The sequence below is a fragment of the Sinocyclocheilus rhinocerous genome, unplaced genomic scaffold, assembly GCF_001515625.1.
Source record: "Sinocyclocheilus rhinocerous isolate Xijiao unplaced genomic scaffold, SAMN03320098_v1.1 scaffold926, whole genome shotgun sequence".
Taxonomy (NCBI): Eukaryota; Metazoa; Chordata; class Actinopteri; order Cypriniformes; family Cyprinidae; genus Sinocyclocheilus; species Sinocyclocheilus rhinocerous.
The window spans coordinates 503,476-521,420 of NW_015648536.1; the positions used below are offsets into that span (position 1 = coordinate 503,476).

Consider the following 17,945-nt stretch of genomic DNA (forward strand, 5'->3'; position numbering starts at 1 on the left):
AGGTGAGTACCTCACCTTCAGCATTATAATGATTTCACCCGCGCCGGACAGAGACTGAGACGGTGCCGATGCATGTCGTGCCAAACCTTCTCATCAGCTTGAGATCGTTTTTTTGAGATCGGCCTTTTTAGAGACCGCCGATCAATCATCCCAAAGCGATTATCGGCCGATAGTGATCGGTAACCGATCAATCGGAGCACCCCTAGTAATGTGCATGGGTTATAGACTTAACCTTCACTTTACACTGCCCACATACCATGTTGTTTACGCTTAGAAATGTACCTTCACTCTGTTCAGTTCACTCTGTCACCTGGAGCTGCAACATGTTACATGATGCTGTGAGAAATTTTAAAAACTGTCATGATGTGAAAACATTTACTTTTGTTACAGATATTATAGTGACTCTGCAACTTTTCTTTCACATGTTCATCATAACTGCATTTATTTGATCAAAAATATTAGAAATATTTTGAAATGGTATTACTATATAAAATACAGGGCTCGCAAAATTTCAAAATCGCTGGTAGCCCTTCGGGCAGACATTCTTCAGATTTTGGTAGCCCAAAATGAATTTAAGTAGCCCGAATTAAAAAAAAAGACATCGGCTGAACTTCACTGCGGACAAATCAACATGATTAAAAACTTCAGTGATTGCTTTTTTTTTTCTTCAAATAACAAGTCAAGGGAGTAGGGGTGCAACAGATCACAAAACCCACGGCTCAGATCATATTGCATTATCATATCAGATTTTGAGTAACAGACCGTATCATTTTGCAGATGAGCAAAAAAATATGGTTCTTTATTATTTAAATAACAGAATACATTGATACCACAGCAAAAACTAGTAGTATATAGGGATGTAACGATTCACTCAACTCACAATGCTATGCGATACGATTCACGATACTGGTTTCACAATACAATTTTCTCACAATTTTTCTTTTTAACAAAATGAGATTTAAGACAAATTATAAATGGAAAAGGTGTCCTATTATTATTTCTCCAACAAAATTCTGCACATTTCTTTGTGAAATTGAAATATGTCAAATAATAAAACTAAATTGAAAATTTTAAACAAATCCCAAATAAAATAGTTAATAAAAATAAAATAAATCTCTTCATATAAACAAACTAAGGCTTTGGCTGTGCTTTTTCCATTTAAAATCAGAGGCAACCACTGCATTTTAATCATGATCCAAACAAAGATGCTAAATACATGTTATTTAGATTGTATAATTTCTAAATTTGAAGCGAAAACAGAATGGTCTGATTTTAGCTTTGTGAATGAGACGCAAATCTCCACTCTCTGACAGCAGGTGGCGCTTATGGAACAGCAGGTATTTATAGGCTGCGGCCCCTTTAAGACCGAATGCACGGATCCAATATAATGATGCACTTGAGATTTCTTTTACCACTGTTTACGTTCACTTAAGACATAACCGACTGTATTTACGAGTATACTTGCCGAGACAGTTATTTTGAGAATTTTGTGTGTGTTCATTCAGATGCAAGGATATGTGAAAGAGGAATCAATTCTGTGTACGCGCATTGTCTGAAACGCGGCTCCCTGTGCGAGTTTGAATGAGTGCGCACAGCTCCGAATGCCTGTAATCTATTTGATTTTTTAAGTGTAATTTATTCCTGTGATGTTACAGTGTCACATGATCATTCAGAAATTATTCTAATATACTGATTTGGTGCTCAAGAAACTTTATTTTTTATTATTATATTAGTGTTGAAAACTTTGCTTAGTATTGTTTTAGAAACTAAGATGGTATTAATTTTTTTCAAGATTCTTTGATGAATACAAAGTGCAAAGCAACAGCATTTATTTGAAATAGAAATCTTTTGTAACAACTTATTGTAACAATGTTGAAACGTAATATTTTTGTAGAAGCAGTGATAAATTTTTTCAGGATTCTTTGATGAATAGAACGTTCGAAAGAACAGCATCTATTTGAAATATTTTTTTTGTAACAATGTAAAAGTCTTTACTGTAACTTTTTATCAATGTAATATGTCCTTGCTGAACAAAGGTATTAAAAAAAAAAAAAAAATCTTACTGATCCAAAACCTTTAAATGGTAATCTATGTTGAAATGTATATATACTCACTGTTTGAGTTAACATGTTCCTTGTGTTTTCTCAGATTAAAGGACTACAGCAGAACAAGGAGATGACCCTGGCTAGTAACCGTATTCTGGCTGAGCAGAACCTTAAACTGCAGCCCAGACTTGACCACCAAAAGAATGAACTGACCAGTCGGTACCGGAGCCTACAGGAGCTGTTTGAGGCCTATCAGCTGCGAAAGTCCACTCTAGGTAAAATACTGAGATTCAAATCTAACATGTAGCCTTTCTGTGTAGCATATGTCTCACAATTACAAACTTTTGTATGTTGAGGTTATGTCCTTTATGGACCTGGGACTATTTCTACAATATGTAATTTTGAAAAGCTGCAGTGAAAACAATGTAAATGTGTGAAGCGTCCCTCTAGGTGTTTATGTTGCTGTGGCATGTGAACATATGAACTTAGTCATCTTTTCCAGCTATAAGATAACCCCCTGAAGGACCTGTTTTTCAGGTTCTACTTGTAATTTTCACAAATTCTTAGGCTTTGTGCACTATGCACAAGAATGCACCACTTCCCCCTACATGTCTTTTCCTCATGGAAACAGTGGGCAGAACTAAATGATAGCAGATGACTGTCACAGCTGAGAAGGATCTGTGACTTTAAAGAGAACAGGGAATGGTATTCAGTGTCCCTCCATGCCCCTCTGCACTGTGTGTGTGCTGATATCATGAATAAAACGCTGTCACTGATTACTCTTTGTGACGCGGCGGTTGCCTGGAAGCTGATTCCAAACAGCGGACTAACACACGTTTCATTTTACCATCTGTACACTCAGTGTCATTTGGCTTAGGTTTTGACTTATGGTGTATACTAGAACTAAAGTACGAGTTGGAAACCTTGCCATCTCCCACTCTCTCTGAGCTGGATCTAGTATTGGATCTGTGGTGTAGAACAGGTCTGGGTTATAAATTAAGTATTCATTGTGTATTGTGTTTAAAATGTGACTTTTGTGCCATTTTAAGTTTTGTGAAGTGTCATTAGACTAGTTTTGCAGTACACTTCTGTTCAAGTGTGGCATCAGTAAATTTTTTTAATACTTTTATTCAGAAAGGATGCATAATATTGATCAAAAGTATCTTTGTAATTGAATTTTTTTCATTTGTAATAATATTTAACGATATTACTGTATTTTGATCAAGTAAATTCAGCATTGGTAAGCATAAAATACTTTTTTCAAAAACATTTAAAAAAATATTGCTGCTAAACTTTCGAAAGATAGCATATCTTTCATGTGTTAAGAAGTTTCAGTAAAATATTGCTAATAAAGTAAATATTGCTGTTTGTTAATATTTATTGTTATATTGAAATATACATGGAAATAGGGCTGTGCGATTTGGGGGAAAATATCAAAGAAATAATTCAAAAACATTCTTTCTTAAATTATAATTCATGTATTTAGTTAAAATATTGAATGTGGGTGATTTTTAAGTGTAAAAACATAAATATCAAGATGTATATGAAATATTGTAAAAAGGCTAAAAAAAATTTTTATATTTAGTAAACAAATAAATATTAATCTAAATTGAAATAGTGTTCCTCTGAATGGGTGGAAATCACTCGCATTCAGTATTTTGTGTAATTAAATACGAAGTTAAATATGAAAGTTGATATTGTCAAAAGGCTAAAAAAGATTTATTTAAAAAATAGACATATTTTTGTTTATTTAATTACTTATTTAAAATATGTGGATTAGTGTTGCAGTATTACATTTCAGATTGACATAAGTTAAGATGAGTTTACTTGTGAAACTGGCTTTTGTTTACATGCATGTTTCACTTTTCACTTCCAGCCCTTCACATCAGAGTCCCCCCACCTCCCCCCCACCTTGAGGTCTAGTTCCTGTTGGTTGTTTTTGCATAGAGGAAATAAACATGATGAGCTGTCATCTGTGTACAGATGAAAAGAACGATAGTGGCTTTGGTGAAATGTAGAGTACCCATTTTCCCAGGCTGGGGTGGTTATCTGTCCCAGATAAGGATTTACTGGATCTGAGCAGCAGTAGTAGTAGCAGCAGCAGCAGCAGTGCCAGTGCATCTGGACAGGGTTGCCGGCAGGCTGGCCAGTCAGCCGTTCACTTGACCCAGATAAACAAAAGCCCTAGTCTTCAGGCTAAATTGTGTGGTGAGGATCCTGTGTGTACATTAACCTGCCGCCACCCCCATTCCCAAAGCTGAGCCATAACAACGGAGCAGCTCCGTGGGGGTGTTTCAGCGTGACGGCCCATTCTGATGCTGCCGTGGAGCTGATCTCGGCAGTAACAGTGTGGCTTTGTGCCCTGAGCAATGTCAGGAACCGGGCTTGGAGAGGGGGAAGGAGTATGCCCACACAAACACGGACACACACATTCAGTATTTTCTCTCTTTGTCTGCTCTGTCACACACTTGCATAGAGCACAAAGTAAGCCGAGCTGGCTGTAGACCGATAGCAGTCTCATGATCTGCGGGATGTTTGCAATGAAATGCAAGCAATGCATTGTGGGATACAGTATTTCAAGCAGTGTGCTTTGTTGTATGATGTTTCTTTAGGCAAATAAAATGGGTCATTTGGGTATTTCGAATGTACCGGAAAATTTGCATATTGTGCCCATTTGTAGTATGGTAGTATGTGCATGTGCACTTCACCAAAGTCTGATTGGGAAATAGAAGTCGAGAATGGGCAAAATTGATGAGTCATTGTGCATAAAAACTGTTTTATTCTGGGCAGAAGTTTTATTTGCTCTGCAATTCACATTTAAAATTGTAAATAAGGTAGTTGAAAAGTAATGAAGTGGGCACTTGTTAACTTGGAAAAACAGATGTCATTCAGGTGGCCACACTTTTCTGTCTCTAAATCAGCCCAAACGCCCAAACTGTTTCATCTGGAGTTTAATGTGATATTACTTTATCCCGCATTAATAGCACATTAGTGATTGCGTTTTAGTGACTTTTATTTAAAAGGCCCAGCCCTTTTTTTCTTTCCTGCTCCATTTTCATCAGTCTCATAAGAGGAACAGTTTTTAGGTCGTGTTTACTGTCAGTCTCAGTTTGTTGTTGAAGCATGTAGATTAGGGATGCACCGATACCGATACTGGTATCGGTATCGGGCCCGATACCGATACCAGTATCGGTATCGGTGCATCCCTAATGTAGATCTCTAGTCAAGTATGCTGATTCGTACAGTTGATAAGTCTGTGACTGATTCTGTTGTATTATATGTGCAAGAAAAACAAGCGCACAGCTGGTGAAGTGACTTTACTTACTGTAGAGTTAACAAAAGTTATCATGAATATTGTAATGTTTGAAGCAGTGCAGTGCTGAAAAGAGGCAGGGCTAAATACGGTGAATAGAAGTAGATATTGCTGGTTTTGGGCTGATCTGGAGTCAGTTTTAATTAGCAGTATATCAGCTGACTGTTTAAGAACAAGCAATGAGTCAATCATAGTCTGTCATTCAAAAGAGGACAGAAAAAAGGCATTGGTCTTACTGATTATAAAGGCAGCATTCAGGTTTTGTTGCATCATTTGTTCGCAGTGTACACTGGCTAATGTAATTAATTAAAATTAAAAAGCGTTTGCTACCAGGAAAACAACTGCAATGATAAACCGTAAATGACAGCTTACAGTATTTACTATTATTTGACTAGTAAAGAAACACCGCATTACTCAGCAGAGTCAAGTGTTGTAGTTTAGTAGTAATGTGGTAAACATGGCAAGAGCAGCCTGTTAAGTGGTTGGACGACACTTAGAATTATGGACTGTCTAATATAACAACAACAAAACATAATGACACTTTTGTAAGTTGCCTCTGTCAGGAAAATAGATGTAAATCAGCGAAGAGAGCTAGACTGATATGGAATGGCATATGAGGGGAAAGTGGCCCTTAGGTAATGAATTATAAGCTGTCAAAATGCAGTTTGAGATGTCCGACAGCTTTAATCTATTATTTACCCGTATGTATTTATTTATGTATTCCATTATATGTATACTATACAATATTGGTTTGTGACCTCAAATCTCTCTTTGGTCTCAAATTCATTTTCCTCATTGTTTTGAGCTATGTCTGTTAAGTGTAGAACATTACACATTTCTCTCTTGATAATGAATTGCTGTTATGTAAAAAGTTGTGTAATTTAAGCATATTAATACATTTAATACATCTCTGACGCAAATGTCTGTTGACCTCTGAGAATTTCTGACAGGCGTGTCCAGTTGTACTGTGAAATCCATGGCTCCTGAAAGGTGAAACACACCCTGTTGTTGCCTTAGCAAATTTACTTAAGGCAAGCACACCAAGTTGGCAGATTTATATTGCTGCCTTTGATGTTGCACAATGGCTAAAGCCAAAAGGTGCCGTTTTCCTTTATCCCTAACATGTTTAATACCTTTTCAGACTAAAACAAGTCTGAAATTATTATTTCAGTAACAGATTATATATTGTTTACATGTACAGTAATGCATTTGGCAGACGCTTTTATCCAAAGCGACTTGCGTTGAATTCTTTGGGAATTGAACCCATGACCTTGGCTTTGCCAGCACCATGCTTTACTGCTTGAGCTAGGAAGGCAGTATTTTATTGTCACAATTTTTCAAACATCTTAATTATAACACATTCTGCTTTTCTTTCTGTCCACTCACAGATGACAGATCTGGAAACACTCCCTTGGACACACTCCTCGCACTCCTACAAGCAGAAGGAGCCAAAATCGAGGAAGAAACTGAGGTACATCCATTACCACGAAGCTTAAACACTTTAAAGGTGCCATAGAATGGAAAACTGTATTTACCTTGGCATAGTTGAATAATAACAGTTCTGTACATGGAAATGACATACAGTGAGCCTCAAACACCATTGTTTCCTCCTTATGTAAATCTCGTGCATGCAAAAGACCACTGAAAAATAGGCGAATCAGAACATAACACCGACTGTGACGTTACAGTCGAGATCACTAATAGTTAGACCCCCAACATTTGCATATACCCGCCAGTATGAGATTCTGACGGTATGATAACCTTAGATAAAAATATCACGGTATTGCGATTACAGCTCTAAAATTTTATTTTTAAATGTCTGGGTAAAAAACAACAACTTTATTTTCCACTGAACACAATACATTTTATTTTTAAGAAACATAGAACATTTTGGAACAGTAAACATGTCAGGCTAAATAATTAAAATAAATAATTGAATTCTTCTTAATTAAATGAAGTGGTCACTTAAGTGAGCCTAAAGCTGCAGCTCAATAATCAAAAACATAAATCAAAACATAATTTCTGTAAAAAAAATAAATCAATAAAAAATGCAGTCATTAAACCTGCAGCTCAACAAGGTTTTTGGAGACATGCTCACTTTCTACACATTCCTCTTTCAGTCCAAGTTATGATGCAGGAATGTTCACCTTTCCTGCATTAAGTTTGGAGCGGTGAGGTACGAGGATGTGTGTACATACACGCATAAGGAAAGAGCGAGCATGAGTGTCTCACACACACACACACACACACACACACACAGTCTTTCCCCATACAACACTCAAACAGTGGCAAAGACACCTGAGCGCCAGCAGTTTATTTGTTTTTTTATATGTTGTGATTTTGAACAGATGTAAACAATGGCAGGAGGCTTAAAAGTATAGACTTGATACCAGCTAAATTTAATTATTGTACTAAATCGCAGAAACTTAGTACTTCAGTCTGCTATTCCTCGCTCTGTGAAGTAACGTGAGGGAGGAATCTAGTTGACGTTAGCTAGTTAATTAGCCATGTTATCTGCCTCAGTAGTACAAATAGTATTTATTTCAACACTTAAACAAACGGCGGGTGGGTCTCTGTCTTGATCGGGGGGGAAAGAGGGAGAAATGAAGATGACAGATATATAGATTACGTACGACTTGGTAAGTATTTATTTAGCGATCGGCGCTAAAACGTCATCTGTACTGATCATCATTGTGTACGGAACATGGTTAGTCTATGTTACCCGAAAAATTCCCATATGGCAGACTTCATCTTTTTCGACGGGGGATAAAGTTCCAGGGATTCACCTCCTTCGGCCATCCCACACACAGGTGACTCTCACTGATTGCTCGCAGCCTCGCACCAACCGGAGGGGGAGGGGTCGTGTGATTCGTTACGCTCTTCGCTGCACACAACTGAGGGAGTCATGCACTTTCTGTCTTTGATGACACGTAAAAAAACTGTGCATACCGCAGGAACGGTATAACGGAAAATTTTAGTGGTTTTGAAACCGTGACTTTTCCAAACCGCGGTATACCTTGAACCCGGTTATCGTCCCATGCCTAGCTGTGCAGGGATGGGTTGGTGTCTGTAATCAGAAAGGCACGGAAAACAAATAACGTGCGTTCTAATAAAATAACGTGAGCCACTAAAGGGACATGTTAGCTGCTTGCTAGCGGTAGCCCGTTACATTACAGTACATAAGATTTCAAATCTCGAAAGTGAAAGTAAAACGCGATCGTGCATTCGAATGCAGTTTCAATGCTCCCTGATGTCCGCATTTTATATACAGTATAATTACCCAACGATATAACTGCGAGAAAAAATATTGAAATATATATTTTCCGTGTTTCCTTCGTGCTGTGTGAGCAACTGAAATGAGCTGCACTGTGAAACAGCCAATCAGAGCAGAGCTCAACATTATTATTCATGACCCTTCCAAATAAGGTAATAACAGACCGTTTCATTCTAGAGACAAATCCTAGGGTTGTAAATGGACATGTAAAACCGTTTCTGGAGATTTTTTGCCCTTACCTTAGCCACATACCTTCTATGTAGATATCAGAGAACAATTTAAAATATTGTATCAATGCATTCTATGGCACCTTTAAAGTTGCACTAGATATCTGCTGGGGATTGTTCATCATCTGATGGACTCATTAGTCAATGATCATGCTATTATTTCTCTCTTTTTCAAATCAGAACATGGCAGATTCGCTCCTCGATGGCGCAACCACCCTGGACACATTCATCGATGAGTATCAGAGTAAGAGGAAGCTGGCGCACATGCGGAGAGTCAAGATAGAGAAACTCCAGGAAATGGTGCTGAAGGGACACCACATGGCCCCAGCTGCACCTCAGCCCTCTCGCTCACAGGACCTTCCCTCCAGGCCAGCCGCTCTCCGTAGAGAGGTCAATGGTTCCCCCATGCCGATGCCCCGGCGGGCTCCTCCTCTTCCCCCTGTCACCCAAACTCCTCCTGCTCAGCCCACCGCAGCCTTCTCCTACCCTCCTACCTCTCCGTTCGCTGCGGCCTCTCCATTCACACCCACTTCTCCATACCCCCCTATTCCCCCTAGAGTAGGAAACACGCCACCCATTCTTAACCAGGGATACCCCAACATGTACATGCAGCAATACGCCCCACCTGTGCCCCAGAGACCCCCTCCACGCATGGCACCCCAGCCAGGCTTCATCATGCAGTGAGCGAGGGACATTACAGTCTATGGAGAAAAGAAAAAGAAATGCACACTGGACATTCATTCAAGACTTTTGTAGGTCCTTCAAGCTGCATGTTATAAAATATTGTGCGCCAAGATGGAGTCTTGTCAAGTGTAAAATTAACAAGACTTTTCTGCAATCAAGGGGGCATCTGCAACAGGATCTTCAGTTTGCACTTTAGACTACTTTTGTATTTGATCAGTCATGGCTGGTTATGGAGTCATGCTGTTCCCGTTCTGCCCTTCTCAGTAGCGTTAGATCAAGTAAAAAAGTTCACATGAGCCTCAGGGGCCTCCATACATAAGGAAGATATCAAAGTTCAAGAAGAGGCGTTCTGTTAGGCCATCTAGACAGATATGAAGAGCTACGATTTGATGTTTTAATTTAAGTTGTCACGTTCATGCTAATATGTCAGTTCAACCACTTTAATATCTTCTGACATATCATACCTGAAAAAGCTGCTTTAACAAAACCGTAAAGCCTATGCAAACAGACTGAGACCGAACTGTGCTGAGTTTTTTAGGGGGGAAGAAACAAATCCATTTTTGCTCTTCAGGTTTTCTCAGACCTGCAGCCAAAGATGCTATTTGTTTTTCCAGTGGATCCAGTTTTGTGCTGGTGGCAGAAAAACAGGGAGATTTAATACAAAACTGAGTTAAATGTGGGTGAAGTCATTTGGTACTGATGTAGTGGATGAGATTGGGAGATCAGAGCTACCGCTACAATGGAGAGAGCCTTATGTCTCAGATACGAGCAAATTCGCGCTGGAAGGAGCTTAATGGCTAGAATTTGAAAGGCGTGTGAGTGAACGGTAGTACGTGTGGGAAAAAATGTGCAAATGAGTTTTTTAGGCTTAAGTGCGAACATTTGTGAAGCATACGTGCTTGTACTGTCATTACCATACATACTTAAACTGATGCTGATGCATAATTTACCATTTTAACGTTTGTAACTAACACCATAATCCTCCTTGTGTTCATTTTTGCCATCTGGTGTGAAGATGTTCATCGGAAATGTGCTTCCTTTCCATAAGCCCCACATTTTAATTGATATTTAATATATTCCAATTAATATAGCCATACCATTTAACCCAGAAATTTAGTGGTAAAATTGGACTTACCTACACCATCGGGTCCGTTACATATCATATCTTGTTTTCTGTCCTTAATATGTAGTATAACCTTCATTCATGCCTTTTGTTTTCACCCTGGATCTGTTTTCAATATGTATGTTCTGGTCTCTTCATGTGTTTGCCGTCGAAATAGCCACTTTGTGCCTATGCTGAGCATTAAGATGAAGACTTGTTCACTGTGGTGAGGTGTGCGTGTGTGCTTCGTATTCCTCCTTGCCTTCCCGTTCTAAAACCGATTTCTTTAACAATTAGAAATTTCTTTTTCAACATATATGCTGTTTACACAGGTACATCTTTACAAGTGCTCTTTACCTAAATATCAGTTGTTTATGTTTTACCAGTTAAGAGCCATAATTACGTTGCCTCAGATTCAGGAAGTTGACATGATAGAAATGTTGTTTGGATGAAGTCCTCTCTTTAATCACTGGTGCTACTAAATTCATTTAATGAGCTGAACCAAGATGATGTTAGTATGCAGGCTCTGTTTGAATTAAATCACTCCGTGTTTGTCAGACTTGGGTTGGGTATCTGCTTTATGTAGATGCTGATGAACACCAGATCAAGAGGTGGAATTATCTGGGTTCCTCATGAATTAGGCTGCATTATGTCTAGACATTGGCTAAATACCTGTGAAAACCATTATGTACTATGTCAAGATTGCCAACCATCTGAAAAAAACAGCTTCCACCCTTGAAAACTGTTTGTTTGTTTGTTTGTTTGTGTGAATAAACATGGTCTTTCTTTGTCTTAAAAATAATAATGAGCGCTAGGTTTGTAAAAGGTAACTCGGCTGAATGCTTTTGCTGGCAATAAAATAGTGTTTTGTACTTTCCTAATGTAAAATATGCAGACTAAGTGCTAGTTAATGTCTGTTAAAAGTGGTAGACATGGTAAATGGAACTGACATCTCTATTTTAAAGATAATAAATGATATCCCATCACTCTTCTGTGAGTTCAACCTTTCCATGTCTTTTATTCAGGAATGAGGGTTATGTTCGTTTTAATTATTGAAGATAAAATACTGCTCTTTGTATAAATCTAATAGGCCCTAACAAAGAATTTGACTCCCCCTGGTGGATGCAAGTGTGAGTACACAAAGTAATGTCATACTCTCAACATTTTGAATTTCTGCTGTAATTATGACAAAGCTGCTTGTTTGCTGAGGCCCCTAGTTGAGCAATGTTTTGCACCTCATTTGGCTGTTGAAGCTTTCCATTTTATGAATATTGTAATGCTCTTAGGATAGAGGAAAAATAGCAGTGATGTGATTATATTCATGCTAATTAATTGATTATACAACTTTTAATTAGACAAGTGTTTATACAGTAAATGTAGTGTTTTTTGCACTATATTTAGTAACCACTATGCATATACAATAGGTAAACTATTGGTAGCCAGTATATATGGGTAAAATTGAATGCCGAAAAAGATGAAAAGCATTCCAGGTTGCTGATTTTATAATTCACAGCTTTAACACTGAAAATAAATCCTCAAAAATATTATGAGGAAGATATTTAGTTGTAGAGAAAAAAAATATTAGAATTAATGCAATTGTTGATTTTGACCAGTTTAAGATTTACTTTTAATAAAATTTATTGTAAAAAAAAAAAAAATTTCTTCAGTGCACATTATCTTTGACAGCCCAGAAAATACATTTTATAACAAATAAATAAAAATGTATAATAATAAATTAAATAATTTCAGCACCCCTTGCTTCCCCATGGGTGTCCCCCAACCCCAGTTCGAAAAACTGATCACTACAGAAACCACTTTAAATTACCTTTTGACCCCAAGAAAAATTCTAACTCATGTTTGTTTTGATGTGTTACCCATTGGTGGCCTGAAGTGTGCTGACACAAAGTAAAAATGAACAGTGATGCTATGATAGTTTCCAGTAAACACATCTTTGCAATGCACTGTAAGTCGCTTTGGATAAAAGCGTCTGCTAAATGCATAAATTATTTCTTTAATTATTTTTTTAAATATGCCTCCTAAAACTTTATCCTTTGTGGCAACAGGCCTACAGTGTGGTTTTAAAAGATATACATCACACTAACTTTAATGGACTGCTTTCGCCTTGTAGTTTTTCTGCTTTCTTTTTCAGAGCAGCCCATCCAAACTGAGGGACCTCCAGCACGACCCATTTAACCATCTGCATCGCACGTGTCAAATTTTACGTGCGACGTCACGCCTACGCCAGCGCGTCGAGAGCCACAGCTCCGCCATATTGCAGGAAATCCGTCTGAGGTTTAGAGATTAGTGTTTAATCTGAGGAGATGGGAGCGAGAGTGTGATTGGAAATTACTGCTAGCCATATGGTTAGCTCGAGTGGGCGGGTAGATCGCGCAGTCGCTGTTCTCACACGACAGGACATATGTTTATTAAGACAAATCGGCGCGGTTCGGCACGTTATCATTATGCCGAACTCTTTTATGAGAGTCTAGCTAAACTGGCGAGTTGACGTTCTGACTGAAAAGTGGAAAATCGGATTAACGTTCAAGATTGCGCACCAAACCCTAATCATTTTGTGTCGCTGGCTCCCGTTGCTACGAGCCCAAGGTATCTGATAGAGAAAAGCTGATAGGTCAATGTCGGCAGGAAAACACCGAGACCGGACTCGATTCTACTAACGTTAACGTTAGTTTATCAGCGACGATCGGTGGTTGTGTTTCTGTCAGCGAGGGCAAGCGTTCGAGTCGTGTGTCTGCTGGCGATGTTATTATGCTGCCCTGTGACCCGTGTACCAAACTGTTGTTCAGTGTTGACTAAATTAGCTGTTTTAGTGCGTTAAACCTGCCCGCTGGTCTGAATTTCAACAGTTCTCGGACTCTTTTGAGTCACTGGCCGCTTTGCGATCTCTCCTTCCTCGGACTCGCAGCAGCAAACACGGAGGATATCTTTGCTCACTTGCTGGCTAATTGAACTGTGAGAAGATGTCGACTAAAGAGCCGAAAGAAAACCTGTCGACCACCGAACGAATCATTAAAAGTAAGTTCATTTCAGTTTGAGTATGAAGTGTCTAGACAGGTAATTACAGTTGATTCTAATGGATTCCCACTGGTGAATCATTTCTTGACAGCCTGACGGATGTTCCAGGTTTCGTGGATTGATTGATTGCCTGCACTGTAATTCGTGATAGCGACTTGTGGATCGCCAATCCCACTTTATTTTTAACTGTGCTACTAAATTGAATTAAAGTTGTTTTATAATCTTGGCACGAGTCCTTTTGAATTGGCAATACATTATCCTGTTGCATCCATTGCAACTAAAAGTAGGACATACCCATTTATATTATAAATATTAATATAGACTTTTGCAATACAGGTGATTGGTTTTCGACTATTAATCAGTCAAATTGCTCATTAAATCATTTAGTATTTCCAGCAGCTTAAACTGTGTCTGGGTAAAGCTGTGGTTGTTTTGGAGATCAGCCATGCCTGTAACTGTGAAGGTGGGAGTCACCCTTGATTCTGGCTCATACATGTAAAATATGATTTTTTATGTCTACACACCTGGCGTATGAGGTCAGACTCAGCATCATTAAATTTTTATCAGTTTTTCTTTTTTTGTCTCTGGTATAAAGCAAACCTGATTTCAAAATCCAGCAATGTGCTTCTGTCAGCCAGTCTTTGCAGGGGCTTATCATTATTTGTGGTATAAATAATATGGAGTAAATTGAAACACACATGCTTCACATTACCTGTTTGGATCAGTTTTGAGAACTTTCCTAGAGAAAACCATGAGAATTAGCATGCAGTAGTGGTTTTAGTTATGCTATGTCTTAGCATCAGCTAATGCTTTACAGGCAGTAGACCTTAAGTCAGGGTTATTTAATATTAATATTAATTAAATATTAAATATTTTATTTCATAAATGTAATATACTTCGTATTTTCATTATAATATAATCATTATACATAGAGTCTGTGCAATACTGTGTAATTTTCACAACACATTTTTCCAGAAGTTTGCCATCAGGATTTTTTTTTTTTTTTTGGGAAAGACATATTTTCAGTTTTACGACAGCTGAATGATCAACAGTGAAGTTACTTTACAGCCTGTTGAACAGACTACACCTGTCACAATTTGGTTTTCGTTTTTGTGAAAAATTAAATCCTTCTAACTTCGGTTGTGACATGTTAGACTGAAACTCTATTGAACACTTTTTAATTCGAAACAGATTTCAGACAGTGTTTTCAGTTAGATTCATATGTGATTACATACATTTCTGGCTTTCTGGAAAATATCGTAATAGAAAACAAACACGATTTTGCTTTTTAAGAATAATGATCTAAATAAGACTCACTGTGTTCATGCTTCATTATGACCAAGTCAAGTCACCTTTTTTTTTATATAGCACTTTTAACAGTACAGATTGTGTCAAAGCAACTTTACAGTATTAAATAGGAAACAAGTGTGTCAATAATGCACAATGACAATAGTAAACACTCAATCTTCAGTTAAAGGCAGTTCATCATTGAATTCAGTGATGTGATCATCCAGCTCAGTTCAGTTCAGTTTCAGGTAACCAGTTTACCCAATAAGGTCAAACCAGGTAAACCTAGCCAAATTACATTTCATCAGAAATGTAAAATCAGAACTTTCTGTGGCCATTTGCTGACATTTGAGTAATTGATCACCAGATGTTACACCAGAATAGTGTCACAGAAGCTGAATTTCTATTCTCCATGTTATTGCTTTGAGTTTGAAAAGATTATTTTGTTGGGTTGAGAAGCAAGAAAAAATGTAGACGCTAATAGCACATTAGTAGGTCAGCACAGGAACAATTTGCCTTTCAAATATCCAGGTTTTGAGTGTCTTGCTTAGTGTCTAGTTGTATGTAGGCTGGAAAAGCCCAGAATCTGCGTGGCACGAAATGTCATCCTGAAGGCAGAGCCTGTCCTTGGTAACACTGAAATGCAAAGCGTTTGGTTCAGAACTGTGCCGTATGCAAATGTTTAAACTTAGGTTGAAGATCTGTGCGTCTAACCCTTCTCGCCACACGCGTCTTTGTCTGTGTTTTAGACTCTTAACAGCTGTGAAAAAGTGTGTTTGTGTTTAAAGAAGGTTTAAAGCGTCCCACAGAATTTTGTAGCTTGAATGTGTTGAGGTTTCTCCACATCGGCCTTAACCCTCCATCCTCTCTTTTGAACTTTAGGGTCAGGATCTTGTTTGCAGTAGGAGTCCCTAAATAAACAGACTCTGAACCTGGAATCCCTGGCTAATAAAGGCTTTGCCTAATCTGTTCTTAGTGCTCGTACCCAGCTTACTGTCACTATTCCCAGCATGTGTTGTGGACCCAGGGCTGCTTACTGTTTATTTATACTCCTCAGCCGTCGTAGGGCTGCACAATTAATCAAATTTCTAATCGCGATTACAATTATGGATGCCACAATTACGTAATCGTTCAAAGCAGCAATTAATGGTTCAAAGTCCACTTATGTTATTCTGCACGCTTAAGATATGTTTTTTTTCTTTCTACATGTTATCTTAAGGGTTTTTCCATTGTTTTAGTTTTAGTATAACATTATAATACCATTCATATTTTTACTTTTTTTATAATTTAAAGAAGAAACCAATCCGATGTATATTTGACATTTGAAGGCTTAATACTATAGAAAAGCACTAAAGGTTTTTCTGTTAGAGTGTTTTCAGCTTGTTTATTTTCATATAAAAATACGGCATGCAGTTGCATCAAACAATGGTATAAACATCATTCAATGTAAATTGTGATAATCGTAATTAATAATCGCAATTACAATTTCAAGGGAATAATCGACAATTATGATTTTTGTCATAATCGTGCAGCCCTAAGTCAGAGTATAGATAATGTTTGTGTATGCCCTTATGACAATGAGCTCATATTGTACAAATCCTTAACTCAGGTGAGGTGGAGTCGGCTGCTCTTGCCCCTCCACATATTTTATTTTAGTGTGGATAAGTGTGGCCAAATGAACTCTTCTGCGAGAGCTGAAAATGGTTCTTGACTGTAATTCTGCTGCGTTCTGCTAAGATCAACCCTGTTCAGTCATGCGTCATGATATCACATCTTTTTTTAACTGTCAGTGCTCACTCCTGAGGATATCATAATGATTGAAATGTTTGGGTTATGTCTTCATGCCAAAAGCAAGAGTGTTAGGTTGTCTTTTACCATAGTCTTCAGTCATCATTTCTTCTAGAGGTCGACCGATAGTGGATTTTGCCGATACCGATAGCTAGGTTGGACCACATTGGCCGATACCGATTAATTAACCGATAGTTTTTAAAATGGATACTGAACAAAAACTAAAATAATGCTTTATTAAAAAAACAGTACTGAACCATACTAGTAGTAGTAGTAGTAGTAATAATAATAATAAAAATGTTGAAATTAACACACTCTAACAAGGAACAATACTTTCATTACACAGCTTTCATTAATCTTAATGTTACAAATGGACTCTTATTTTAAAGTGTTACCATTTCATTTCAACAGTCATGCTTAAAGATGCACATCTTTAAATATATAGACAAAGGCCATGGCATTAAAATTATATACATATGGATATTGTATGTATACTCTCACACTTTAACTTCTTCTATTCTTGAACAGCAGACCCTTCTCAGCCGTTCCTGCAACGGACGCAACCCGGAAAACTATCGGCATGGATTTTTGCCGATAACGATAGTTCCAGCAAAAAACTATCGGTGCCGATTAATCGGCAAAACAGATACATCGGTCGGCCTCTAATTTCTTCTCAAATAACATTTGAGATCTCAATTTACAATTATAACTTTCGTATGATTTTGGCTCAGTTATTGCAGAAACAAACTTTCACTTCTATGCTATTATATTTTCATACAGGGTTTTTTAAACTTTGGGGATTGAATTTAACAAGGTATAAAATGAAATGTTTAACTATTTTTGAGTTATATACTAAATTTAATATTATTATTATTATTATATGTTAAATGTGGTCATCTAACTCATGAGATGAATCATTTTGTTTTATTGTATTTACAGGTAGGCCTGTCACGATAACAACTTTTTGTTGTGCGATATAGTGCCCCAGAAATAAATGCGATAAGCGATATTATTGTCATTTTAAAGACCATTTTATGCCACTGAATATATAATCATAATGTAACAGCATAATAATGCAAGAAGGCCTACACGCTTCCAAATGACAACAAACTTTTAATTTTTAAGAATATTTAGATCATGGAAATTAAGTATCAAAATATTAGATACCTTAAAAAACCTGAATAAACAGTAA

At 37.5% G+C, this 17,945-nt stretch overlaps 2 protein-coding genes across 5 annotated transcripts in view; both read left to right on the top strand.

Moving 5' to 3' along the window:
* LOC107709855 (vacuolar protein sorting-associated protein 37B-like) overlaps window positions 1-11,633 on the top strand; it is a 17,343-nt gene extending 5,710 nt beyond the window's left edge. The window contains exons 2-4 of the mRNA XM_016514504.1: window positions 2,149-2,320; window positions 6,747-6,829; window positions 9,040-11,633. Of these exons, the coding sequence (XP_016369990.1) occupies window positions 2,149-2,320; window positions 6,747-6,829; window positions 9,040-9,543 (759 nt within the window). The 3' untranslated portion in view covers window positions 9,544-11,633. The remainder of the gene's footprint in view (window positions 1-2,148; window positions 2,321-6,746; window positions 6,830-9,039) is intronic.
* Window positions 11,634-12,522: 889 nt separating this feature from the next.
* LOC107709853 (serine/threonine-protein phosphatase 2B catalytic subunit gamma isoform-like) overlaps window positions 12,523-17,945 on the top strand; it is a 78,202-nt gene continuing 72,779 nt past the window's right edge. For 2 of the 4 annotated variants that reach the window (XM_016514500.1, XM_016514502.1), the window contains exon 1: window positions 12,523-13,678. In XM_016514500.1, coding sequence (XP_016369986.1) covers window positions 13,624-13,678 — 55 coding nt within the window. In that variant the 5' untranslated portion in view covers window positions 12,523-13,623. The remainder of the gene's footprint in view (window positions 13,679-17,945) is intronic. The other 2 variants (XM_016514501.1, XM_016514503.1) reach the window with 1 other exon arrangement.